Source organism: Maylandia zebra, linkage group LG7 (assembly GCF_041146795.1).
Source record: "Maylandia zebra isolate NMK-2024a linkage group LG7, Mzebra_GT3a, whole genome shotgun sequence".
Taxonomy (NCBI): Eukaryota; Metazoa; Chordata; class Actinopteri; order Cichliformes; family Cichlidae; genus Maylandia; species Maylandia zebra.
The window spans coordinates 15945242-15971640 of NC_135173.1; the positions used below are offsets into that span (position 1 = coordinate 15945242).

Below are 26399 nucleotides of genomic sequence, written 5' to 3' on the forward strand. Positions count from 1 at the left end.
TCTTCTTTTCCCTTTCTGAACTCCTGAGTAAGTCCTTGTCTCCTTTGACACAGGTCAGTCTGACCCAGCTAATTAATTTCCCTTTCAAAAGCCTCCCGGGTTGATGAATTGGACAGTGGGGTTTCTCTGGGTGCAACAAAGCTAAATGTGAAGTAAGCCCATCTAAACACTAATGCAGAGCACAACCAGTGAAAGCCTTGCAGGTTCTCCATTCTTATGAATAAAAAGCACCTCCTTTGTTCTGCTGGAAACTGCTTTGTGGTTCAGATATGCACTGCTGTGTCTCAGGTTCACTTCTCTGCCATGGTGCTTGTAACCCTCAAGTGACCACGTCTCCAGGCAACTGTTAAAGTGAAAGCTCAGCCAAGGGATTTATAAACACTTGAAACACTGGATTTATATATATATATATATGTATATATATATATATATATATATATATATATATATATATATATATATATATATATATATATATATATATATATATATATATATTGTATTTGGACCTTGAATTGAGACACTGTGTTTGATATTAGACTTTAATATTAAATCAGTTTCTGCGTCTGGCATCTTGCTTATTTAGTCTATTTATTTATAATGAGCTCACATTTCGCTGCTCATCAGTGTCCTTCTGATGCAGTCTGACAGCAGCAAATTCATGTTGTTCAATTTTCTGCAGCACAGTGATGAAAAACTTAAGATACATGACAAAATACTGTAATTGTAAAATAACTATAAAGGTATAAATAGTTTAGAAAATATCAAAGACAATAAGTAAGATAAGGGCTAATGACCCTATAATTGTAAGATAACAGAGATCATCATGAAAAAAAATCATAATGATGTCTGTAATTACTGTATATTTGATGCTAACTACTTCAGTAATACAAACAGTTAATGATAAAGGTTGATGTGGGTGTATTTTGATTTGAATGTGGCTCAGTGCTATGTTACGTCCTAGACTGAAGGACAGACTCCACAGGAGATAAGAGAGGAGGAAACCCACAGGTTGATCATCTTCTGTTTAGTCTGCTGCAGACTGCAAACACAGTGCTCCATTGGGTGTACCTGGCTAGAGAAATGCAGAGGATGCTGCCGGTAGAGGAGCTCATCGCTGGCCCCATGGTGGCTGATAGAGCGTCAGAAGTCACTGCTGTCCTGCTACTTCTGCTGCTGTTGCTGCTGCTTTTCACCACCTGGAGACAAAGAAAACAGTCACACATACCAGGTAGGCACTAATATATATATATATATATATATATATATATATATATATAAATAAATGGTAAATGGCCTGTATTTGTATAGCGCTTTACTCAGTCCCTAAGGACCCCAAAGCGCTTTACACTACATTCAGTCATTCACCCATTCACACACACATTCACACACTGGCAATGGCAAGCTACATTGTAGCCACAGCTGCCCTGGGGCGCACTGACAGAGTGCGCCCCAGGGAGCCTTTAATTAATATGGTATATAAATACTTATAGTTAGTACAGTAATTACAGTAATTACACTCTAAATACACTTCAAATTACAATTAAAAAATCTTTACCTTATTTATCAAATCCTATTATTCATCCTAAATATCTCTCTATAAGGAACATATTATTCCATTATATCAACATTATATCAATATGAGTGTGTGTGTATACTATATATATATATATACAGTGGGGCAAAAAAGTATTTAGTCAGCCACCGATTGTGCAAGTTCCCCCACTTAAACTGATGACAGAGGTCAGTAATTTGCACCAGAGGTACACTTCAACTGTGAGAGACAGAATGTGAAAAAAAAATCCATGAATTCACATGGTAGGATTTGTAAAGAATTTATTCGTAAATTAGGGTGGAAAATAAGTATTTGGTCACCTCAAACAAGGAAAATCTCTGGCTCTCACAGACCTGTGACGTCTTCTGTAAGAAGCTTTTCTGTCCCCCACTCGTTACCTGTATGAATGGCACCTGACATACAAGACCACTGATAATCTCCCTCGATCTGGGGCTCCACGCAAGATCTCATCCCGTGGGGTCAAAATGATCATGAGAACGGTGAGCAAAGATCCCAGAACCACACGGGGGGACCTGGTGAATGACCTGCAGAGAGCTGGGACCAAAGTAACAAAGGTCACCATCAGTAACACACTACAACGGCAGGGAATCAAATCCCGCAGTGCCAGACGTGTTCCGCTGCTGAAGCCAGTGCATGTCCAGGCCCGTCTGAAGTTTGCCAGAGAGCACATGGATGATACAGCAGCTATAAATACTAACTATAAATATGTAACTATAAATATATAAATGTACTAACTATAAATACTTATAGTTAGTACGGTAATTACAGTAATTACACTCTAAATACACTTCAAATTGCAATTAAAAAATCTTTACCTTATTTATCAAATCCTATTATTCATCCTAAATAACTCTATGTATATATATATATATATATATATATATATATATATATACTATATACTATAAGTATTTATATACCATATTAATTAAAGGCTCCAAAGTGTCTTTTTATATCATTTAGCCATCCACTGCGAAGGAATCAGATACAGAGTAAAGTCAGCAAGCATCTAATGACAAAGAAAGGGAAACCCTCATATACACAGAAGGTCTGCATCAATGACAAAACAAGGTTTACTCAACCATCACAGAGCGTGTTCCTTGTGTATTAAAACTATCACAAACAGTCTCTGTTTTGCAGCTCCAGGTGCAAATTCCTGTATACTGATGAAAATGGTTCATGCAGAAGTCAAATAACAGTTACACACAGAACAAAGAGTGCCGTCCTTACTTGCCACTCTCCTATATACTAAGATCAGAGCCTGGCAGCTATCCCAAAAAAAAATACACTATCTTTCTCAAATTAAACTCAACAGACAAGGTTCTTGCTAATTTGCAGTAGAAGTGGGAGTCTACTATCATAACCTATTTCTCTCTGTCAGGCCCTTCCTTCTTAGCAGGACTCGGTCCCATTCTCTCCTACAGCAGGTTCATCTGGTCTGGGATTGGAACAGCGTGTAACTACTACAACAACAAATATGGGAGCATTGTGCGGGTGTGGATAAACGGAGAGGAGACCCTGATTTTGAGCAGGCAAGTGGGTTGTTTTTTTTGTTTTTGTTTTTTAGAGTAAACCGAACTTGTTTTACAGTAAATTTTCAGATAAAGGTAAAGCCTGGTTTCTTCTGCAGGTCCTCTGAAGTGTACCACGTTTTGAGGAGTGCCCACTACACCTCCAGATTTGGGAACAAAAAAGGACTCGAGTGCATCGGCATGTACGGAAATGGTATCATTTTCAACAGTGATGTCCTGCTTTGGAAAAAAGTGAGAACATATTTTTCTAAAGGTGAGCGATTACCACACACTGACAGCACATACTGTGGTTAGACTATTGCTTTCTTGAACTGTGGAGCTACTGAATGTTACTGTGCAGCTCTGACTGGACCCGGCCTGCAGAGGACCGTAGGAATCGGTGTGAGCTCCACAGCCAAACACCTGGACAACTTACAGGATATGACTGACCCCTCTGGACATGTGGATACTCTCAGTCTCCTGAGAGCCATCATTTTGGACATCTCCAACAGGCTGTTCCTAGGAGTGCCGTTAAATGGTCAATTGCGTGTTTACTGCACATAGATTCCTAAAACCGCATACTATCTGCAAGAAATTGTGACGCATGAGCTCTGGCGCTGCATCTATTGATTTTTTGTTGTTGTTGTTGTTGTTCTTTTTAATAATTCAGAGAAAGAATTCTTGATGAAAATTCACAACTACTTTGAGACCTGGCAGACAGTTCTAATAAAACCAGATATATTCTTCAAGGTTGGATGGCTGTACAACAAGCATAAGAGAGCAGCGTAAGACACCTCATCTCACAGTAAGTCAGTATTGTGGTTTGCGATTTCTTCAACCTAATGTTTGTGTTGCTTTTTGTGCCAACAGACAGGAGCTGCAAGATGCGATAGAGAGCCTGCTTGAAGTTAAGAAAAAGATGATTCATGAAGCCGAGAAACTGGACGACGAGCTCGACTTTGCAACAGAGCTCATCTTTGCCCAGGTCGGTCTCTTTGGAGGGATTTTTGTCGTCCCCCCAATTGTCTTTTCTTATTCCCGTCTGTTGTGTTTAACAGAACTACGGAGAGCTATCAGCAGATAATGTCAGGCAGTGTGTGCTAGAGATGGTAATCGCAGCCCCCGACACACTTTCCATCAGCCTCTTCTTCATGCTGATGCTGCTGAAACAGAGCCCGGACATAGAGCTGCAGCTAGTGGAGGAGATGAACACCGTCTTGAGTTAGTGCAGCTTTACAGTGTTTCCAATATTCCATATTCACAGTTTCACTCTGGTGAGTAGAAGTATTCTGACACATCTTTCATTTTCAGATGAAAAAGACGTGGAAAATATCGATTACCAAAGTCTGAAAGTGATGGAGAGCTTCATCAACGAGTCTTTGAGGTTTCATCCTGTGGTCGATTTCACAATGAGGAAAGCTCTGGAGGACAACGACATCGCAGGTACAAAAATCAAGAAAGGCACCAACATCATTCTCAACATTGGCCTCATGCACAAAACCGAATTCTTCCCCAAGCCTAAAGAGTTCAACCTCACGAACTTTGAAAAAACGGTAAGTGAGCAGAGTGTAGTTCAGCAATAAATGTTTAATGGTTTAAACTAAAAAAAAAAAACATGCACACACACACACACACACATCTGAGTCTTTGCTTTCTCTCTTTGGCAGGTACCCAATCGTTACTTCCAGCCCTTTGGCTGCGGGCCTCGTTCCTGTGTGGGCAAACACATCGCCATGGTGATGATGAAGGCCATCCTGGTCACTCTCCTGTCTCGGTACACTGTGTGTCCTCGTCAAGGCTGCACGTTCAACAGCATCAAGCAGACCAACAACCTGTCACAGCAGCCAGTGAACGACGAGCACATCCTGGCCATGCGCTTCATCCCACGAATGACATAACCCCACAATATCAAGCTGCGAAACATAACGGCGCTTTTTACACTTCAGATGAAAACATCTTGAAATGGGTTTAAAGGCCTTAATGAAGTCCTGTACTAGGAAATACTCACAGTAAATTTGTATTAACAGCACATGTACTCCAAATTAAACTTTACTAATCTTTAACAAAGTACACTTGTTAAGTATAGATTTCTGATTAATGTTTTGACAGTGTACACAGCTCATACATTTAATAAAGATGCATTTACAATGATTGAAATAACTGAAGAAAAAAATCACATGCAGAGGAGCAATGGTTCTGTATTTACATTAGTTTTATTTGTATTATGTTTTCAGTTTGATATCAGTTTCTTCTCATCTCATTTAGCATCTGTTGTTTTGTAAGTGGGTCACCCAAACATTACATTACTACAGGAGCTGCTCAGCTACAGAATCTCACGCTATGAACCTTTCTCAAAATTTCTCAAACTACAGTAAACTGTTGCAATGGTGGCACAGTGATTGGTCCTGAGTTCAACTCCACCACCTGGCTTGGGCATGATCTCTCCGGGTACTCAGTGTAGTCTCATTTTTGGCTGTGTTGACAAATTTGGTCAAATTAACTTGAGACTTTTTACTCTGTGGTTTTGTAATTACCCAACATTATGCCTGATTTTTAAAAAAGGTTTTTTAGTTTATATAACTAAAAATAAAGCTATAGAAAAAGTACATTATGGCTAAGAACAATAACCCTTTTCATGAATGATTTACCGTAAATAAAATCTGCATTTACTTTGCCTTTGTGGGTATTTCTATGTTATATAATCAGTGTAGAAATATGCTATAATGCTGTATATACTTCAGCTTCACCATGCAAACAACTTCACATAAAAAAGCTCATTTTAAATATTCATTTTCATTATTGTGCAGAATCAGTAGTTCATATAAATTTTCGTATTATTACTTCCTGTTTCACACCCAATACATGTGTTAATAAGCATAAACTCCATGAGAGCCTCAATTTATTAAATAACCAATGAGTCAAAGTCAAAGGGTCATTTTCACATGTTGAATTTATTCATAAGTTAACTGAATGTAATGACAGGCACTCCAAGAAACAAGGATGTTTTTTTTCCTCTGTACCACAGGCACAAATCAAACATGCCGTACTGGCATTAAAACATAAGGCGTAGGGTTAAAACTGAGTATTAGAGACACTGTTAGCATCACACTGTGCTTCAAACCAGCACACAGGCATAGAAGAAACGCAGAAAGCAAACTTTCCCTTCAGGCTGAATTACTTAAAACAAGCCAAAACATGTCAAAGAAACATACAGGTGTAATCTGGCACAGACCAGTCAAACAGCACATGAAGAACAATGGTTCCCTTTCTTTCAGTGAAATGCATGTAAACATTTTGTAAGAATATAAACGCATAAATATGTTCTTTTAATACTGCAGTCATACAAAAATATAACAACCCTTAACATCCACCTAATGAGAAACATGAGTGCTTAAATAATCAGTCCATACCGTCCAAGACAGACCGCTCACTGTACGTGTCAGAAAGAAAAAAGGGGAAGTTCACGTCAGCCGCGAGCAGGCCAACTGGATATTTTACAAATATTTACAACACTTTAAATTTCATGAATATGCCAAACATGACCGATCAAATGCTTCAATTTCTTATTAACCTCCACGTGGAGTCGTTGTCAGTATCGTCCTGTGCTTTTTCAATAAAGGAGCAAAAGAGCTGCAAATAAAATGAACTAGTGCAAATATACTGTGCGCTCATCCATTCAAGAGACTAAATCAAAATCAGAGGACAAGCTGCTGATTCTTGGAAAATAATCAAACACTGCACTTCTGTTTAGCATCTCATGAGACAAGTCTGTAAAAAGTGAACAAGAGAGCATCTTTCTTCAGTTTTATTTGCATTTCAGCCTGCTGTTATTATGGTGAAAGTAAAAAAAAAATTAAAAGTGTAGCAATTCTGTAAATCCGAGGTTCAGTTGTAAGCAGGAAAAGGTGGTTGGGCTGGTTTTACCATGAGATTTATCGCTAGATCATGATTAGATCAAGTAGAAATAATCTCCATTAAGCGTCTTTAAATATTAAAGCTAGCATGCTTTACATTTACTGGGCATTAGCCATCACAGCTCAATAGGGCTAATATGTTAAAGGTGTAGAATGTATATAGTGGTGCTGCTAATTTTGAAACCGCAACGTTTGCATTTTATCAGCCACCGTGCTGGTCTTTTGGAGAGAGAAGCAATCAATCAGCCTCAAGGGGCCATTTTTGGTTAGTGCTGCATATTTAGCAACCATGCTTGGCTAACGAACTAATAGAAAGTGGCTTAGTGATGACATGATCCTTCAGTTTCTCTGCCGTGGCCGTCATGTAATCCTTCTGATTTGTCTGTGGTTATTCATACACTGAAGTTGCTACACTATCTTTTCTTCAATGCATCTGTTGTAAATGTGAAAGTGGAAGAGGGACAAGTGACTGTGGACTTACTCGCTCCACTGTTATGATTGTTGTAGCCTAGAAAATGTATTTCAGATCACAAAAAATATATATCTTCTCTCTGGTGTACAGGAAAAAGAAACAACTGAGAACTTCATTATTTTACACTTTGAGAATTTTCTGTTATACAAAGCATACCATCAGAATTTAACCAGGAAGAAGGCTTCAATTGTTTAGTGATTATGGAGCTCTTTCACGACTAAAAGGCAATAATGAAACACCCACAGATGATTAAACACCATCATTTGACCCTGAGCTTTTAACCTGCCATGTCTTTCAATGAGTTATAGTTCTGCCAAATAAATAAAACCAAATCTTACTAAATAACTTTGAGTGAAATTCATAAAGACCGCAAAATAAAGATCAAAAGCCACAACAGCAGGTTTCTCCTTTTCTGTTCAGCACTTCAGCTCTGTGTACCTTCCTCTTCAGTGAGGGTCTAGTGGGTTTAGTTCCTCAGTGGTTTCAGTGGTGGTGAGTGGTGCTGCAGCTCTGAGTCTCAGAGGCTCTGTAAAGCTCTCTGGCAGTGGTAGATCAGGCAGTCGGGCAGGTCGGGCACCGGCGACCGCAGCCAGACAGCCAGCCAGCCGGCATTCACCCGGCAATGCATCAGACACGGCAGATCCTGAAGGAGACGGCAAGCTACGATTCCTTCCATGCCTGAGCAGAAAACAATGAAGGTTACTCAGCAAAAAGTATAGGACACATTAATATCTATGTCTCCTTTTCTATATGCAATTTTAAAATCTTCTTCTTCTTCCCCTTTGTAATGCTGTTTATTGGTACCGCCGTGTTATTTAATGATGTTCATGCTGCATACAAGCGAAAGTTAAAGTTGTAAATTTTCTTCATAAACTCCTAAGTACACCTCATTAGAGGCATATTTGACGTATAGTCAAGCTGCATTATCTCATCTTTTTAATTAATGTAGTTTTTTAAAACAGTTATTCCTAATGTTAAGAATAAATAAACAGTAGTTACCACAGATGAGTTGGTGAATATTCTAACACACACATGTTGATGTGAATGCTGCTTTTATATGCATTAAGCATAAAATGATACTCTCAGTTTGAACAGCTTGAATACGAGCAGGAAACAAATGTTCATTCACCTATAACTTCCACAACATGAAGCTGGAGCTTCTTCTTCAGAGCATTCAGAGTGGCTGTGAGAGGTTCTTGGTTGTCATTTATCAACGTCAGATTCTGCTTTGTGTCGTGAGAGAAGGAAAGCCACATCGTCCCATATTCCTCTGTGGACACCACAAAAGGCCTGCAGGAAACTTGGATTAATTTTATGTCACTTAAATGCTGCACTTCAAATACGAGCACTACATATCTCACCTGATGAAGCTGGTTAAAGGGACTTTATATGAAAACTGCAATGACTGAGACGTCCCAGGAGGCAGCTGGTAAGATACCGTCCCGACCACCTCGACGTGAACCGCAGGCCTCTTCACAGTTAGAGAATACTGGCCCACTGCTACACTGTAGCTTGTCACCTCCCCCGCTGGACTATCACATAGGCAGGATACCTAAAAATAAACAATACAACGAAGCAACCTCATTATAAAAGACTAATGGACACCAAACGACTCTATTGATAATTTTCTACTGAATAATTTACCTCAAGTTCTTCAGAGTCGACCTGAAGCAGCATCTGTTGTATGGCAGACTCGGAGGAGTTCATAATAAAAACAACTAATATTAATGAATCTTCCTTCTGCACATGACAGGCTGAGAGATTCAGGCTTTGGTTGGCACACAAGGGAGCGATTTCTGAGTGTGAAAGGCCAGAAAGCTCTGCAGGAAGATAAGAATCCAGACACACTTCTGTTAGTCTGCCTGGGTCGTTATGTGGACCAGGACCAGCAGCTACCACACAGTTATCCCTGCGGAGAGCAGGGTTACATCCCTTTGTGTCAGATTCAGTTAACTCTGCCTCTGCGTGACAGGTGCCATTAGCAGTAGTGAGGCTCTGAGAGAGCTGAGATGTCTGTTCGGCCAGCTCTGAGGCGTTGTTGGAGTCTAGTAGGTTGTTACACAGCAGGTTATCTACAGCACTGGGAGGAGAGATGAGGGAGCTGGATATTTGCTCGTTTGCGATAAAGGACGAGCCCAGACCTTGACCTTTGGCTTTTCTTCGGAATCGCTGTGGCATCGGCTCAGATTTTCCCATCTGTTAGAAGCAAAAACACATATATGTAGGAAAAATGTTCAGAATCAGCAATGCAAATAGCTGCACAAATAGCTCCACGTTAAGCACTTTCACTTATAGCAGGGGTTTTAAATGAGAATTGGCCCTGCAAGGTCTCCAATGGACTTTGAAACGTGTTCAAGACATACCTATGCAAGTTTAAATGAAAGTTTAAATGAAAGAACTACTAGAACTTTTTATGCATTTATCATGTAATTTCAAAGATCTGGCCCACTTAAGATCAAAGTGCGCTGCATGTGGTCTATGATGTAAAATGAGTTTGACATCCTTAAATTAATAGCATTAGTAGATCCTACCACCCGAGAAAATGTTCAGCCAATCATTGAATATGTTCTAAAAAGCAACACCTTTTGTCTCATCTTAGACTCACCGAGTAGCTAAATGGGCCTCACAAAAATGGAAGAAATGTTTGGTTCATCATCATTAATTTTGATAATAAAAACAGACGAGTGTTCATCCGGTCCTCTTTGTTGCCCTCTATGTTGAAATTGCCAAAAATGTAAAAATAGATTAACACATATTTTATTCAGGGCTACCTTCAGGGATGAAGTGCGATCATAAAGTTCCACAACTCTGGCCATAAATATCAAAAACCGTCACTGATTTAAATGCTCCTTAAAGATCATCTCCTTTGGCAACACTCCAATGTTTTCAGTGTGGCTGCTATTTTTGAATCAGAGGAACTCCTGTTCTACCCCACTGCCCTTGTGGGTGATGCATGCTTTATCTCCTCCTCATTTCAAAATGATGACCCTTCAAAAGAATGAATGAATTAAAGGCAGGCAAATCTGGTGAGTTGGGTGATAAGCACAGACTGAGTTGTCGAGGCCAAAAAAAAATATTCATTTTAATTGTATGTTAAATGTGCTGTCAGTAGGCACATTATGACATGTACAAGTGATGAGCTTGTTTACAGCATAACTGACTCCGGTGACAGTTTAAACTCTGACCTGATGCCCTAAAACTCCTGTGGCTAAAGTGTTTTCGGTGATCCTCCACATAAAAATCAGAACAGTCTGAACCATAAGCTGATGCTTGCTCTTTGCACATATGGTATATGGACTGATAACCTCACCAGAGACACAGAGCTTTGGGAAGCCAGGCCAACAAACAGCGAAGAAGCCAGCTGCTGTTTCTCTTGTTCAGGCTCTGGGGTCGGTGTCTGAGTTGGAGTTTGGCTGTGCAAACTGTCGCCTTCGCCCTGCCGGCCGGGAGACTGAATGGGACTGGGAACCTCAACCTGTGCAGCTTCCTCTACAGGTTCTCTCTGGGCCAGATAGCCCTCCCTTCCCCACACCCTCTTTATGCCATCCAGCTTCAAAGCTGAAGAGCTGAAACACAAACAGCAAGTCTTCAGTGTGAATTCAACACTAAAACTAGGAACTTGATTACACCAACAAATGCATGCATGTGGTGTCCACATACCCTCCTTTGTGTGAGAGGTCAGCGCTATCCCCTGACAGACCCGAGCTCATGGACAACAGTGTAGGAGACTGTCTGTCAGTGATGCTGCAGGAGGACATGCTGATAGGCAGAGAAAGGCCATAGGGCTCCAGGCTCAAGGCTGAGATAGACAACAAAGTCAGAACAAATCCAAACAAGATGCCGAATGTGCTGCCAAGATATTTATCTACATTTTACCTTTTGACTGATCTAATTCCTCCTGCCGTTGGTGGGGAGGTTTGTATGGAGCAGCGCCGGCAGCCAACGCCTCTGACACAAATCTGTCAAGAAATGACAGCGAGGAATCCACCTAAAAACAATCAAACAGTCACGCAAAATTGCCGCAGGACTGAAGACGTTGCGCCTGAGTGCTCTGTGTGCTTTGCTCAGCTACACAAAAACATATAATTACTAATTTATGTGTTTAAAATAAAATTCTTGGCCAAAAGAAGAGAGATTGGTTTTCTTGCTCTCTAAATGAATGAAAGTGAGTCCGATACTGAATGAAGTTCTCTGGAGAGCTCCGCCCTTCAGACTTCTCCAGACATGTTACAGGTTTGATTACTCATAAAATGAATAATGTGATTACGGTAAAGGCTGTCATCAATCTAATCAATTTTGCACCCTGAGGGGTGTTTCCATAAAGTGTTTGCAGGTTTTCACAACCGTCAACTAACCTGCTTTTACTGTGAAAAGAGCTACAGAGTTAATATTTAAATGTTATTAATGTGGCCGGGTTCTCTGCTCACTGCAAACAAGTTAAACACGTTACCTCCAGAGTCTCTGGTTTGGCACCTCGTGGCAACACCCTGGCTCTTAGTTCAGGGTCTTGGCTGAGGTACTGCAACTCATGCGCCCTTTGTCTCAGCACTGTATCCAAGGAGCTGCTGTATGTCTCAGAAACCTCCTGAGTTACAGAAGCATCAGCACCACCTTTGCAGAGTTTGGTCATGGCCATGAGGACCCAGCTCTTGGTTTCACTGCTGCTGTTTTTCATGTCCAAAAGTTTGGCTAGCAGGCTCAGGACTTCAGCAGGTTCAAGATCCTCCCTCAAATGAGAGTATTCCCCAAGCACCTGGGAATTACAGAGAGTAAGTAAAGGTTTAGCATATGTAGCCCTGGCTATATAAGTAGCTCATTATTTAAATTTGTTCATTAATATTGATAGTTAATTGCAAATGTTTAATGTGTTCAAGAATGTATACAAATGCCTGCAAAGTATGTGATGTGTGTCAGTTAAATGCACAACCTTTTTATTTGTATTTTGAGGTTTATGTCATTATTTTTGATATAGTATTGATATGTACTACAGCTCCAGTGAACCCTGAAGTAGTCTCAGGTAGAGGGGTGGGAGTAAGTGGGGAGCCGTGTGCACTCTGCAGGAAGCGAGAGAGACGAGAGCTGAACAGTGTCGAGTGAACGCAGAGTTCATAGAAGGGCGACACGCATTTTCGGGTTGACGGATAGTTAACTGGAGTCGAGAACTGTTGTACCCTACTGTGAGGTAAATGTGAATTTTGTCTGACACTTGAACCCAATGTTATTGTGTAAAACAGGCTAACTGCTAACCGCGACTAGCCGCTAGCGTAGCCTAGCATATTCGCTAAGCTCTTGTTCTGCTCTGTTTTTATTTATTAAGCTAATGCTAAGATTGAATGTTAACGCGTGTGAACTGGCATTTAGCGGGGTTGTGTGATTCAGTAGGAGGAGACGGACGTCTTGCTGGCGTGTCAGAGAGGCCCCTTCTGCTGGTGTGCTGAAGTTATGTGTTCACGTGGGAGCACGTGGAAAGGACGACTGTGAGTGCTGCTGCCATGGCCTGCTGGTAGCCGTGACCCAGTTTCCCCGCTATCCCCTTGAACTGCCTGGAGGTGTGAGTACTGTTGTTTGCACGTGCTTTTATTTTTACTGCTTGGCAACAAGTGAAGCGACCATATTGTTTTAGGTGTGTGTGTGTGTTTGGTGAGAGCGCGTGAGGGCCCACAATATTATTTGATTATTTTGTTTCTGTTGAGGTAGATACCTTACCATTGTTTAACAAACTTTATTGATTTTACTTATTTCCTTTGTGTTGTTAATTCAGCATTCACTAAAGTGGAGTTAACTTTATAATTGACCTGCTTGTGTGTGATTTATTTCCATATAGTGTAGTTTTATTGCATATTTAATACCATAAGCACGACACAGGAAATCATTCCTGCCTGTGGCCATCTCCCTGTACAACGCATCCACTTAACACACTGTTTGCTGCTACAGCTACACATGTTTCTTTTCCAAATATTTATTTATAAGTGACGTATGTATGTATGTATGTATGTATGTATATATATGTATATATTGTACTATTCTTAGTTAGCGTATTGTCTGTCTTGTCTTAATGTTGGTTTAAAATGGAGCACTGTAACAAAAAATAATTTCCCCCAGGGATCAATAAAGTATTCTGATTCTGATTAAAAAGGGAGTATCAATAGGAAAGTAACAACAGGAACCCAGGGCCCCTCTCAATAGAACGTGGGACGGGTGTTACACATAAATATTAATGAAGTTCTGTAGAACGCTTTTAGTTGCAACAAAGGAAAGCTGTAAACTTGTTGTTGTCTCTCTCTTTTAAACTAGTGTCACCTTCTGTAGTGATACCCAAAGCAAGTAGTTTCTCCACCTATTTCTAAAGAACAGTTCCTGGTTATGATCCTGTTTTCATACAGCACTGTGCAAAAGTCTTGAGCCAGCTCAAGACTTTTGCAGTCTTGGTTGATTTACCAGTTTTCACTTTCATGCTCAGATGTTTCTCAGATTCAGAGACATTCAAAGCATCTATGAGGTTTTCAGATGGATGTGCTGTTGGTGATTCTGCAGAAGGAACGTAGAAGATGTCACTGGATGATTGGACACACAATTTATCATAATTGTAGAAGAAACTTGCTGGTTTATTACAAACAGCAAGCGATCTTTATGTCATATCGTGTGTAATTTAAAATCACATAATTCACCAGTTTTTGTGTCTCCAGTTATTAGGTGATCGTAAATGTATCGTTTGCAGAAATATAAATGAATTTGTTAACGTCAGTTCTAAAACATTCAGCCATCTCTTAAATATCTTAGCAGAGACACTCTGACACTCAAATGGTTTCTTACCAGCTTTCAAATATGTGTCTAAAGTTTCATCAGAGAGAGCTTTTCCAGCATCATGCGGCTCACCTGGTGTTGGTAACACCGTGGAATCAAAGAGGAAATCCAGTACAATGAGTATAGTGTGAAATAAGATTTGTGTGTACAATGAATGAGTACCAATATTAACCTGCTAATAAATTCATTGGTGCTTCTGTAACATTTTCTGGGTCGATTTCAGTCAGGTTGTCACTTTGGTAATCTGGGTGAGGTGATATCCAGTCTGCAGAAAAGAAACATGATCAGCATAACCATAAATGTTTTAAATGAATCCAGATACACTATTATACTGTATATGTGGCCAAAGTTTCAAATCCTTTTGAGCCAAAATGGAAATAAGCACAAAAGATCGCATTTAAGGTTTAACTGAGTGGGAAATGCAATTATTCAACCATTTTTATTTGTGTTCTGAAGTGATGTGGCAATACTGATAGCAAGCACAGCAGACATTTTCTTACCACTTTCCACTGTAGTAACAGTAACATTTCTGAAGGAGTCGCTGTTGTTGTCTAAGGCTACACTCAGCAGGCCTGGAGGGAAAAAGAGGACATTTACAATTCTGCAGCATTTTCAGTTGTGACACAAAAAACAAATGATCGTGGCTGCGCTGACTGTTGTTGAAGTTCAGCACTTCTCACCTGCTGATGACTGGGACCTCTCACCTGCTGGGACCTCTGTGACATTTTCTTCTTTGGTATTGTTGAAGGCGTCTTGACTGTGGTTTGGATAAAAAGAACCAAAATCTAGGAAATAAAAGATGTTGAGTTTGATGCTTTTTCTTAGTCAAATATTAGTCTGCCAAACAAGACTTCATATCGCTCAGAGTGGTAACTAACCTAATTTTATATTTGTGCCACTAACATTCAAAACATTAGTTGTGTTATCAGCTGGACGTGGTGTCGGTGATTCTGTGAAGAAGAAAAAAAGAGACATAAATTGCTACCCTTATCTCAGAGCAGTTACGAAGCACACACCATCCATAACATCCACCCATACAGACATACATATATACTTTGCAACTTGTTGTTTTCTGTGTTGTTTTATTAGCTATTAATTTTAACCCTGTGAGGTCTAAGTCATCATCAGTGATCACCCTGACTCTGACTCTAACTCTAAACAATCAGAAGATGGATGAATGGATGAACAGTTGTCGATCAGGCTAATGGACACCTCTATGACCAGTGTGTTGGGAACTTATCTTTAAGATCAACATGACTGAAACTAAGAGACTAAATAAAATAGAGACAAATCCAGACAATCAAAGAGTTTAAATTAAAATCTAAATAACAGTCTTAAATCTTGTTTCTGTAGGAGAATGGCTTCTGTGCTTTTAAAATCTCGGCATTAATCATGCCTTTGACCAGTCTGATTTGTGAGGAGAGACGTGAAAAGATTTTACTTTGTGGTAAAACAACTAGAACTGTGAATGTTACTCTGCTTAATATCATAGTGGATAAACAAGTGATTTTTAACTACTACTGAAATCGAATATAGAGTGAACAAAAGCAACTGAACACTCTTCAGGTCAGCCAACACTGTTTTTTTAATAATCACACAGCTTCTCATATCATGTTTGCGGTCCTTGGTCCACTGGCTCATTGTGGCATTATTCCTACCTCTCCATGCGTAAATTTGACGACTACTTCCTTCAGTAATCTTGTTTTTCATGTCACTGGAACAACAGGTGGAGCAGGGTGGACCAGGAAGACCTTTATGTACACAGATTATTAAAAATATGATGTGCAGAACAGACCAAATTAACAATACTGCTAATATAGACTCTTTAATATTAACCCAATTATATTTATATAGTGAAAAGTCAAAACATAAGTCATCTCAGAGTATTTTTACACTGTAAGGCTAAGACTTCACGTGGTGGGTGGGTGGGGGCTCTGATTCTATATTCATTTTGAATGTTACCAGCCAAAGAAGCTGTTATCAGTTATTGCCACTTTCATAAATATCACTGGATGCATAAATATGAGGTGAGTGACTTTAACATGAAGAAAGATCAGCCTGGGCCACACTTATGAAGAGCACACATCAGCCTTGACTGGTTGGGTTAAAGGGAGAGAGGAGAAAATAGGTCAAGGAGACAATTAAAACAAAGAAGGTTGGCTGAGTCAGAAATGTTCAGAGCCAGAGACCTCTGCTGAAAGCACAGGGAGGTAATGGCATGCAATGTTCATGGCCCTTTGAAGTCTGTGGAGTAAAAGAGAGAAGAGTAGAGGAAAGGTGCTCGATGCGTCATGGGAGGTTCCTCTGACGCAGCAGCATAACTAAGTGATGGTTCAGGGTCACCTGATTCAGCCCTAACTACAGGCTTTATCAAAAATGACCGTTTTAAAACTAATCTTAAAAGTAGAGATGGTGTCTGCCTCACAAACCCAAACTGGGAGCTGGTTTCAAATGAGAGCAGCATGATATCTGAAGGCTCTGCCTCCCACTGAAATGCTGAAAATGTGAGGATCAGAAGTAAGTCTGCCCTCTGGTGCTATCTACAGAATATGGTACCATGAGATCTATAACATGTGTCAGAGTGTGATTAAGCAGGACTGCAATTCGGTTCTAGATTTAACAGGAAACAAATGAAAGGGCCTTATTATTACAGAAATATCACCTCTCTCTACTCCCTGTAAGTACTCTTGCTGCAGAGTTTTAGAACAGCTGCATCCTGTTATAAGGTGTAAGGTAAGTACAGAAGTCTGGCACAGAAGTAACAAAAACAATAAAAGAAAAAGGAATGCTGTGATGTGGGCTACCCTATTAACTGTTCATATAAGACTGTTTTAACCTTAGTAATGACTTGTGATGCCTCAAATGTATTCAGTTCAGTTACATTTTATTTTTATCGTATTAAACCACAACAACCAACGACCACAATAAAGGTGCTTTATATTGTAAGGTAAAGATGCTACAATAACAGAGAAAAAGCCACAAAAATCAGGTGATATGAGCAAGCACTTGGGGACAGTGGGAAAGAAAAACTACTACCGGGGAGTGGCAGCCTCTGCCATGACTGGTTTGGGAGTGAGTGAAGGGAAACAGGACACAAGACATATTAAAGGTGTGTTTTTTGATGGAAATTAGAACACTGGGGTTTTCAGGTAGCCCTAGTGAGCTGTATGGGCAGAGATTACCCTCATTAACATTTGATGCACACAGTGGCGTGTCTAGAAAATTTTTGTTGGGGGGGCCAGGTAGGGGCACAGATTTGGAGAAGGGTGGCAGATGTAATTGGCAGATAATGTTTAAAAAAAAAATTCTACCAACCATTAACCATAATTCAATAATCCTATAAACCTAATAACCGAATGAGCTTTTAACTCTTATTAGAATGAGATTTTAACCACTACGGTGCAAAGTTTTTAGATACTGCGTTGATAAAGTACAAGAGATACAATCAGTGCTTTGTCAGTGTTTACTCAGTATTCAAGGACAGCAATATTTGCATAGTATTTTTACTGACATGTAGTGCACATATGTTTTGGGCAAAAACATTTTTGAATATTAAAATACGAACATTTGTAACAAACAATTGACAAATTAGCCAATGCCAATGTAAAATTTTATCTGCCTATTTAAAAAAAGAAGATAATCTTCTCACAAACTGGTGTTTGATTTTGAAACAGGAAAAAAGTGGAGAAACAACTGAAAAGACTAACATTTGAATAAAACCTGAAAGCAAGTAAATACTTGCTATGCTGCCTTATGGTAAACTTTGGTAATATTGATAAAGAACAACACTGGCTGACGATGAAATACAGTCAGCTGGCATGGTGACACTGCCAGTATTAACCTGCAGGGCTGGACCGGGACAGAAAATCGGGCATTTTGACTAGAGACCGGCCCCCCAGGTATTAAAACCATAAAGCCTTTGAATGAAAACAAATGCTGTTGTGACAGTGATGTACACTGTCTTGTTGGTATATGTATGATTTCTATACATTTTACATCAGATAAAAACTTTGGTTGTAAGATTTAGATAATTATTTAATAAAAGCGAGATATTTTAAATGAGAATAAGAAAGAAAAGTATTTCTTTGTGCCCACCTCTCCCTGTTAATTCCCTACCTGGCCCCCTGGCATAACTTTGCTAGACCCGCCCCTGCACAGTTACCAGCTGTCAGCTACGTAAAAAAGGATCCTGGTGTTATTTGTCTCTCAGAAACAGTTCATAACTTCCCTTCAACTCATTCATGTCACCTAAACCTGTTTCTCCATCACCTGTTCAGCTCTGATGATCCAGTAAGGGCATCTCCTGGTTTCATCTTCATGTTTCCCTCTCACCACATATCCAAACCGACATCATGACCAGCAGCTTTACAGCTGTGGCTCCAGCAAACATCAGCTGATACTAGAAATTAATATTAAATAAATTCTAACAACAGCTGATCAAGCTTAAACGTGCTGCTGTTGTTTAGCGCGACATCTGCTGGTTTCCTCTTTCTGGCACAAAGTGGGCGATAAATAAACAAGAGAGAAAAGCTGATCATTGATCAGTTTCATGATTGAAGTAGCAACAGAAGAGGGAGGGGGAGATGAGAGAAGAGGCAGCTGTGCAGCGTAAACACACAGAATAAATCCAGCTTTGTCTTTTTCCATTCTAGCTAAAGTTCGGGACAAACTGCGTCTCTTCTCAGCTCAATACCAAACGCATAATATTTTCTCTGAATGAGGGACCATTCCATTTTTAAGGAGCCGTTGGCAACTCTACTAACTAACCTTATGAATAAAATAAAGTTCACTATCAGTAACATCATAGCAACTGAACAGCTGTACAGAAACTCCGTCATGCTAGCTCGGGCAGTATGAGTTATTGCAACTGACGGTAAAAAGTCAGCACAACAAAAATAAACTCCACCTAAACTTAGTTTATATCTGACCCAGATAGACTGCAGCTCATAACTTCTTACCTGAAGTTCAGTTCACCTGACACTCGGACCGGCGGCTGCCTCGGGTCTCTCCTCCTGCCTCCCCTTCCCTCATCCACCTGCTGGCCTCTGTGGAAGCCCCGCCATAGCCACCACCAAACAACTGAGTTATTTTTACACATCGACCTGCATCTGGCCAATCCACCACCTCTCATTGTTCATGCCCTTACAAAATAAAAATAAAAAATAAGTCACTGGGGATATGCCCGGTATGCCCGATGGCCAGTCCAGCTATGTTAACCTGCAACCAAATCTGCAGCTCCATACAGCAATGTTACGACTTAGATTATATCTTATAACTCATAACTCTTATGTTAGCTGCCCTCAGTAGCATACTGTCTGAAATATTCGACGGCTGCAATAATTCTTTAAGTGTTATTTTTTCCTTGGTATTCTAATTTCACCGAAGTTTACTAAACTCAACAAACTTAATATTACTTACCGGGACATTTATTCTGTCCTCATTTTCTTTCACCGAAAAATTGTTTCCTGCGGTGCCATCTTTCGTGCTTGGCTCTCCTACCTTTGCCAACGTGATGCACGTAGCGCAGAAGCCGATGCTGCATTCACTTACACTCGGATATCTGAGCTTCACCGTGAAAACATAATCGGACATTTGATATTTGATTGAATTGTATTGTTCTGCCTTTGGGGTGGCACCTGGGGTGGCCAGTCTGGTTGGGGGGGTGGCCTGTGCCCCCCCAGGCCACCCCGCTGGACACGCCATTGGATGCACACCCAGTTATTTTGTTCTGGAAGCAGGCCTGAAAAATGACAAAAGCTACTCAGTTTAGAAAAGAGAAGTAAGGATTAGCCCTACTTAGCATAAATTTAACACATCACAAAAAGACTGAAGAGTTGAAGGAAGGAAAAGGAACCAATAACAGTTAACAGTCTTTTAAGGTAATGTCAGGCTCCCTGAGTATTCATCAAGAGCTTCATGTTAGTTCAAAAACCTAAATTTCTTCAGAATCTCAGATTAATCTCAGAGTTTAAGCCATGCAGAGTTGGTAAAAAGATACAGTGAATGAGTGAAAGTTAAAAAAAAACAAAAAAACATTGCCCACACTGCAATTTTCAGTTTCAAAACAACAAAAATACTATAATTTGGGCTAATCAGTGCTAATCAGTGCAGCAAACACTTATCCCACTGCAGTAAACAGCTATGTGGCAGCTAAATACAAGTTTCTTGCAGACAGTGAGTGGGATGCTCGTGTTGTGCAATCACAGCAGGAACAATGAAAGACTGTTTGAAATGCACGAGAAGCTTCTGTTCTGCAAATTTGGTTGTTTTCATACAGCTTTTCGCTGAATGGGAGAGGAGATGGGTTCTCAGATTTCTTAGACATATAAAAGTTCTCACCTTTTCTACCTCGTCTCCCCTCTGGCCCCGGTGGACCTGGGGGTCCAGGTGAACCAGGTTTACCTGACAGAACAAAAACACTTTGTAATGCAGTAGGAATTTAGCATAATTTGAGTAAATTTACTCAGTAAATTTAAATTTCAGTTTTTACCTGGGGGTCCAGGTGGGCCTGGAAAGAAAAAAACAATTCACATATTTAAAAAAAACAACAACAACAACTATGGGCAGTAAATACGCAAATGAAAACAGTGGAGATGCATGTTTTTATGATGTGCACCTGTTAAACAAATTCCTTTGGAGCTCCTGCACATGTCTGTGAAGGCTTTGACCTGAAATAAAGAAAAAGACAGGCATGAGGAAAGTTTTGATTTAGGTGTAAGTTAACCACATATAGGGCCATTTGAGTTAGGCCCTGTTAACACAGAAAGGACAGGGTGTTTTCTAAAGGTCTATATTTTAATCTTCAAATCAAATCAAATCACTTTTTATTGTCACATCACATGTGCAGGCACACTGGCACAGCACATGCGAGTGAAATTCTTGTGTGCGAGCCCCACAAGCAACAGAGATGTGCAAACACAACAACACAAACGAGCAAAATACAAGAATGGCCAACCTGAAACTAATAAATATATGTACAATATATAATAGTGTATGCATTTCTGGATGTGTATACTAAATATTTTCCTACGTGTGTGTGTGTGTGTGTGTGTGTGTGTGTGTGTGTGTATATACACATTTTTACAAATTAAATAGTAAAAAATAAAATAAAATAATAATAATAATAATAAAATATATAAAATATACAGAGTTGAATATGTGCAAAACAAGTGGCATTTATATACAGTGTGGAGTGCATAATGTTAAAGTTCCAGTAGTGAAGCTGAGGTGTCTATGACGTGTTCAGCAGTCTGATGGCCTGATGGAAAAAGCTGTCTCTCAGTCTGCTGGTACGGGACCGGATGCTGCAGAACCTCCTTCCTGATGGAAGCAGTCTGAACAGTTTATGGCTGGGGTGACTGGAGTCCTTGATGATCCTCCCCGCTTTCCTCAGGCAGCGCTTCCTGTAGATGTCTTGGAGGGAGGGAAGCTCACCTCCAATTATCCGTTCAGAGCACCGCACTACTCGCTGGAGAGCTTTGCAGTTGTAGGCGGTGCTGTTGCCATACCAGGTGGTGATGCATCCAGTGAGGATGCTCTCAATGGCACAGCGATAGAAGGTCCTGAGGATGCGGGGGCTCATGCCGAATCTTTTCAGTCTCCTGAGAAAGAAGAGGCGCTGCTGGGCCTTCTTCACTGTTTTGTTTGTGTGTACTGACCACGTAAGATCCTCAGCCAGGTGTACGCCAAGGAACCGGAAGCTGCTCACTCTCTCCACAGCAGCGCCGTTGATGGTGATGGGGGTGTGTACTTCTCTGCACCTCCGGAAGTCCACTATCAACTCCTTTGTCTTTGCGACGTTGAGGGTGAGATGGTTGTCTTGACACCAGTGGGTCAGGGCGCTGACCTCCTCCCTGTAAGCCGTCTCATCACCGTTGGTGATAAGACCCACCACTGTAGTGTCGTCCGCAAACTTCACAATGATGTTGGAGCTGTTAGTGGCTGTGCAGTCGTAGGTGTAGAGTGAGTACAGGAGAGGGCTCAGTACACACCCCTGTGGAGCACCAGTGTTCAGTGTGATGGGGGATGAGGTGATGCTGCCCAGTCTGACCACCTGGCGTCTGTCAGACAGGAAGCTAAGGATCCAGCTGCAGAGGGAGCTGCTCAGTCCTAGATCCTGCAGTTTCCTGTCCAGCTTCGAGGGAATGATGGTATTGAATGCTGAGCTGTAATCTACAAACAGCATCCTCACATACGTGTCTCTCTTCTCCAGGTGTGACAGGGCAGTGTGTAGTGTCAGGGCTATGGCATCATCAGTGGACCTGTTGTGGCGGTATGCAAACTGTAGAGGGTCCAGTGAGTCGGGTAGTGCAGAGCAGATGAAGTCCCTGACCAGCTTCTCGAAGCATTTGCTTACGATGGGGGTCAGGGCTACAGGTCGCCAGTCGTTCAATGAGGAGATGGTGGAGGATTTGGATACAGGGACGATGGTGGCCATTTTGAAGCAGGCTGGGACTACAGACAGAGAGAGGGAAAGGTTGAAGATGTGCGTGAACACTCCAGCCAGGTGAGCCGCGCATGACCTGAGGACGCGGCCGGGAATCCCGTCCGGACCAGTAGCTTTGCGTGCGTTCACCTTCCTGAAGCACTTCCGCACATCCTCCTCAGACACAGTGTGTGCACTGACGTCATCCGCGGTGCGCACACTGTCCGGTCTCATGGTGTTCGCTGTGTCGAATCTAGCGTAGAATACGTTTAGATCCTCACACAGAGAGGCCGTGGTCTGCGGTGTGCTGGTTTTCCCTCTAAAGTCTGTGATCGTGTTTAGTCCCTGCCACATACTCCGAGGGTTGTCAAACTGTTGTTCCACCCTGTCCCTGTACTCACGTTTGGCTGCTTTGATCGTCTTCCGGAGTTGGTAATGTGCGTGTTTGTAGTCCGATGTGTTCGCGGAGGCAAAGGCGGTGCTCCGTGCCGCCAGTGCCGCGCGAACATCTCCGTTAATCCAGGGTTTTTGATTTGGGAAGGATTTGACTGTTCTGGATGGGACGACATCTTCCACGCATTTCCTGATAAATCCACAGACTGAGTCTGTGTATTCATCAATGTCTCTGGCGGCCACGTGAAACATTTCCCAGTCCGCGTGATCAAAACAGTCCCGCAGCGCAGACTCCGATTGGTCCGTCCAACAGTGCACCGCCCTCCGGGTTGGAGCTTCCTGTTTCAGCTTCTGCCTGTAGGCGGGCAGGAGCAGGATGGAGCAGTGATCTGATTGGCCGAATGGGGCGCGGGGGAGGGCTTTGTACGCATCCCGGAAAGAGGTGTAACAGTGGTCGAGTTGCCGGTTTCCACGTGTGTTGAAAAGGATGTGTTGATGGAGTTTTGGTGAGACTTTCTTCAGGTTTCCCTTATTAAAGTCTCCGGCTGTGATAAACGCTGCCTCTGGGTGTGCGGTTTCCTCGCTGCTGATCGCGCTGTACAGTTCCCTGAGTGCACGGTCAGTGTCGGCTTGTGGGGGAATGTAAACAGCCGTAATAATCACTGCTGTAAATTCCCTCGGTAGCCAGAATGGCCGGCACTTAATCATCAGGTACTCCAGGTCCGGTGAGCAGAAGGATTTGACCGGGTGCACGTTCGCATAATCACACCAGCTGTTGTTGATCATGAAACACACACCACCGCCTCTGCTTTTCCCAGTAAGATCCTGTGACCTGTCCGCGCGGTGCACAGAGAAACCCGGCAGTTGTATTGCGGAGTCCGGTACTTTGTCCGATAGCCAGGTTTCTGTGAGGCAGATCACGCAGCAGTCCCGCATCTCTCGCTGGAATGAGATCCGTGCCCGAAGCTCGCACAGCTTGTTCTCCAGAGACTGCATATTAGCCAGTAATAAACTGGGTAACGGTGGTCTGTAAGTGCGCCGTCTCAGTCGAACCAGAACGCCAGATCTTCTCCCTGACCTTCTCCCTCTCCTAATCTTTTGCCATGTTCAGTGTTTATTCCCAAAATCCAGCAAAAGAATCATTCTCGTTAACAGAGCTGAAGCAGTTAGAGTATAACAACAACAACAACTAAAATTCCCTAAAATTTTCTCACTTCTTAAATGTCTGCTGTTCTTTTAATCTTTAGGCTTTAGATGAAACAAACTGAAAGTGAAGATTAATTGTTAATAAAAACAATGATACTGCCCCCGGCTCCCTCACAAAATATACAGTAGCACGGCTTTGAAGAAATGCCAGTTTTGTAGTGGAAGAAAGTGGAGCCGAGGGAGGAGCAGTCACTCTTCACAGCACAAAGTACTTTTCCAGGAAGCACTCAAGACTAGAAATTTGTTAATGGTTACAACAGACTCCTGGATTTCTTAGATTGCAAGGAGATGCCTCACGTGATCGTATTAAAGACACCAAACTCTGGAAAAATAAAAAAATTCAGTTTTTGTCATAATAGAGTAAACAACTTTTAGCATTAGTATTCACAGTCCTACAGAAACATCCAAGCATGCTGATGTCTTACAGGAACCATAGAGTATGTCATGAGCATCAGCATATCCTTCTGATCTTCGCTTTGCATTGGATCTTCTTCCTGGTTTCTCCTGCGGCGGTGGAGCTTCCTGAACTCTCGGGCCTCTCCGGGGTCGATGGGCAGGATTCCCGTCCGCAACCTGCAGCTCTCTGTCAGCTCCTGCATCTGGGACTCCAGCCTAAACAGCTCATCTGCCAACTCTTTCTGCCGAAACAGCAGAAACACTAAACCTGCCGTGCTCAGGAGCAGCAGCACGCACATCCCCACCAGCAACACTTTCCACATGGGAGAAACAACACTTCCCTCTTTCATGTTTGTGCCCCGTTCCTTGGTCCTCGCTGCACAGTGATCCGGGCTGTGTAATTCAGAAGCACATACAGCACATTTCTGAACACCTGCCAGCAGATGACACGTCAGAGAGAAACCACAGTAGAGCAGTTGGAGAGGAATAAACATGTCAAAATCTGCCTGGAACTACAGCGAGAGAGAGAGACACGTGATGCATTGCATAATAACAAACATCTGCAAGACTGCTGAAATCTGTAGGCTTGCATGATTTAAATGCAGCTAATGGACATATTTCCAGAATGACACATCCTCCAGACAGCATAGGGCTTCCCATCATTCTGGTGCCTGTTTTCCTCAGCATTTTCACTAGCTTGTCCTACTCAAAATTACATGGAAGTGGAATAAATAAGCTTCGAACAAGGGACACATTGTTGGGATCTACAAAAGAACTTTCAGAGAGCTTTCAGCAAATGTCTGCGAGTGTGCGGATGTACATGTGTGGGTGTCAGAATATCCTTTTTATGAAAGGGTTTTGTTTTTTTCTATTCATTGCAATATGAATTTCGAAATTGAAAGTTTCGTAAATAGTCAATGTTACATTTTTTTGGATTGATTTTTGATTTGCTGCTTTTTCGGGGGTGGGGGGAAGAGGTCATTGTAGCTTCTGTTGCTAATTTCAGAGCAAGACCAACACATCCACCCCTAGATGTGTGGCCAGTATCTTTAAACAGGGCATACCAGCTATTCACAGGTACCAAGCATGAAAGCCAGCTCATTCACAAAAGCTTTCCATGAACAGTGTTTTTTCCTTTCAACTTTGCAACTATGATTTCTTACACTGGACTAACTAACATGCAATCAATCAATCGCTTTGACAGCACTTTTAGATTAAATTATTAAAACTGAGCTTTTAAGAATATAATTATGACATTTTTTAATTCTTCTTTTCCCTTTCTGAACTCCTGAGTAAGTCCTTGTCTCCTTTGACACAGGTCAGTCTGACCCAGCTAATTAATTTCCCTTTCAAAAGCCTCCCGGGTTGATGAATTGGACAGTGGGGTTTCTCTGGGTGCAACAAAGCTAAATGTGAAGTAAGCCCATCTAAACACTAATGCAGAGCACAACCAGTGAAAGCCTTGCAGGTTCTCCATTCTTATGAATAAAAAGCACCTCCTTTGTTCTGCTGGAAACTGCTTTGTGGTTCAGATATGCACTGCTGTGTCTCAGGTTCACTCCTCTGCCATGGTGCTTGTAACCCTCAAGTGACCACGTCTCCAGGCAACTGTTAAAGTGAAAGCTCAGCCAAAGGATTTATAAACACTTGAAACACTGGATTTATATATATATATATATACATATATATATATATATATATA

General features: G+C 41.4%; 3 protein-coding genes and 1 long non-coding RNA gene across 6 annotated transcripts; 2 read left to right on the forward strand and 2 right to left on the reverse strand.

Moving 5' to 3' along the window:
* Nucleotides 1-962: 962 nt before the first annotated feature.
* Nucleotides 963-5761, forward strand: LOC143412433 (aromatase-like). Its single transcript, XM_076885868.1, has 9 exons — nucleotides 963-1231; nucleotides 2958-3108; nucleotides 3207-3361; nucleotides 3449-3625; nucleotides 3758-3872; nucleotides 3958-4072; nucleotides 4146-4308; nucleotides 4399-4640; nucleotides 4755-5761. The coding sequence occupies exons 1-9, from the start codon at nucleotides 1084-1086 to the stop codon at nucleotides 4983-4985; spliced, it is 1497 nt and encodes a 498-aa protein (XP_076741983.1). The 5' UTR covers nucleotides 963-1083; the 3' UTR covers nucleotides 4986-5761.
* Nucleotides 5762-6019: 258 nt separating this feature from the next.
* On the reverse strand, nucleotides 6020-13998 carry LOC143412432 (AP-4 complex subunit epsilon-1-like). The gene is made up of 9 exons (XM_076885858.1): nucleotides 13912-13998; nucleotides 11924-12226; nucleotides 11350-11461; nucleotides 11134-11272; nucleotides 10784-11039; nucleotides 9118-9669; nucleotides 8835-9025; nucleotides 8603-8763; nucleotides 6020-8151 (listed from the first exon to the last, which is right to left on the reverse strand). Exons 2-9 carry the CDS (start codon nucleotides 12146-12148, stop codon nucleotides 7991-7993), a joined length of 1797 nt encoding a protein of 598 aa, XP_076741973.1. The 5' UTR covers nucleotides 12149-12226; nucleotides 13912-13998; the 3' UTR covers nucleotides 6020-7990.
* LOC143419380 (uncharacterized) lies at nucleotides 12518-26350 on the forward strand. 2 transcript variants are annotated; one of them, XR_013099345.1, is made up of 5 exons: nucleotides 12518-12655; nucleotides 12853-13024; nucleotides 25704-25774; nucleotides 26016-26114; nucleotides 26251-26350. It is a non-coding gene; the product is annotated as an uncharacterized LOC143419380 (long non-coding RNA). The 2 variants fall into 2 exon arrangements; XR_013099344.1 differs by having other exon boundaries at nucleotides 26016-26350.
* Nucleotides 20900-24844, reverse strand: LOC143419369 (uncharacterized). Of its 2 annotated transcripts, XM_076885852.1 has the most exons (3): nucleotides 24727-24812; nucleotides 21462-24621; nucleotides 20900-20945 (listed from the first exon to the last, which is right to left on the reverse strand). In XM_076885852.1, exon 2 carries the CDS (start codon nucleotides 24089-24091, stop codon nucleotides 21509-21511), a length of 2583 nt encoding a protein of 860 aa, XP_076741967.1. In that variant the 5' UTR covers nucleotides 24092-24621; nucleotides 24727-24812; the 3' UTR covers nucleotides 20900-20945; nucleotides 21462-21508. The 2 variants fall into 2 exon arrangements, with proteins under 2 accessions (XP_076741967.1, XP_076741966.1); XM_076885851.1 differs by having other exon boundaries at nucleotides 21462-24844.
* Nucleotides 26351-26399: the final 49 nt, after the last annotated feature.

Excerpts from the sequence above, each read along its gene's own strand:
- LOC143412432 (XM_076885858.1), bottom strand. The coding sequence starts at position 12,148 with ATGAAAAACAGCAGCAGTGAAACCAAGAGCTGGGTCCTCATGGCCATG. Across the intron at positions 9,670-10,783 it reads CCCAAAGCTCTGTGTCTCTG|ATGGGAAAATCTGAGCCGAT; the intron begins GTGAGGTTATCA and ends TGCTTCTAACAG. Across the intron at positions 9,026-9,117 it reads TCGACTCTGAAGAACTTGAG|GTATCCTGCCTATGTGATAG; the intron begins GTAAATTATTCA and ends GTTTATTTTTAG.
- LOC143412433 (XM_076885868.1), top strand. The coding sequence starts at position 1,084 with ATGCAGAGGATGCTGCCGGTAGAGGAGCTCATCGCTGGCCCCATGGTG. Across the intron at positions 3,626-3,757 it reads CCTAGGAGTGCCGTTAAATG|AGAAAGAATTCTTGATGAAA; the intron begins GTCAATTGCGTG and ends TTAATAATTCAG. Across the intron at positions 4,641-4,754 it reads TCACGAACTTTGAAAAAACG|GTACCCAATCGTTACTTCCA; the intron begins GTAAGTGAGCAG and ends TCTCTTTGGCAG.
- LOC143419369 (XM_076885851.1), bottom strand. The coding sequence starts at position 24,091 with ATGCAGTCTCTGGAGAACAAGCTGTGCGAGCTTCGGGCACGGATCTCA.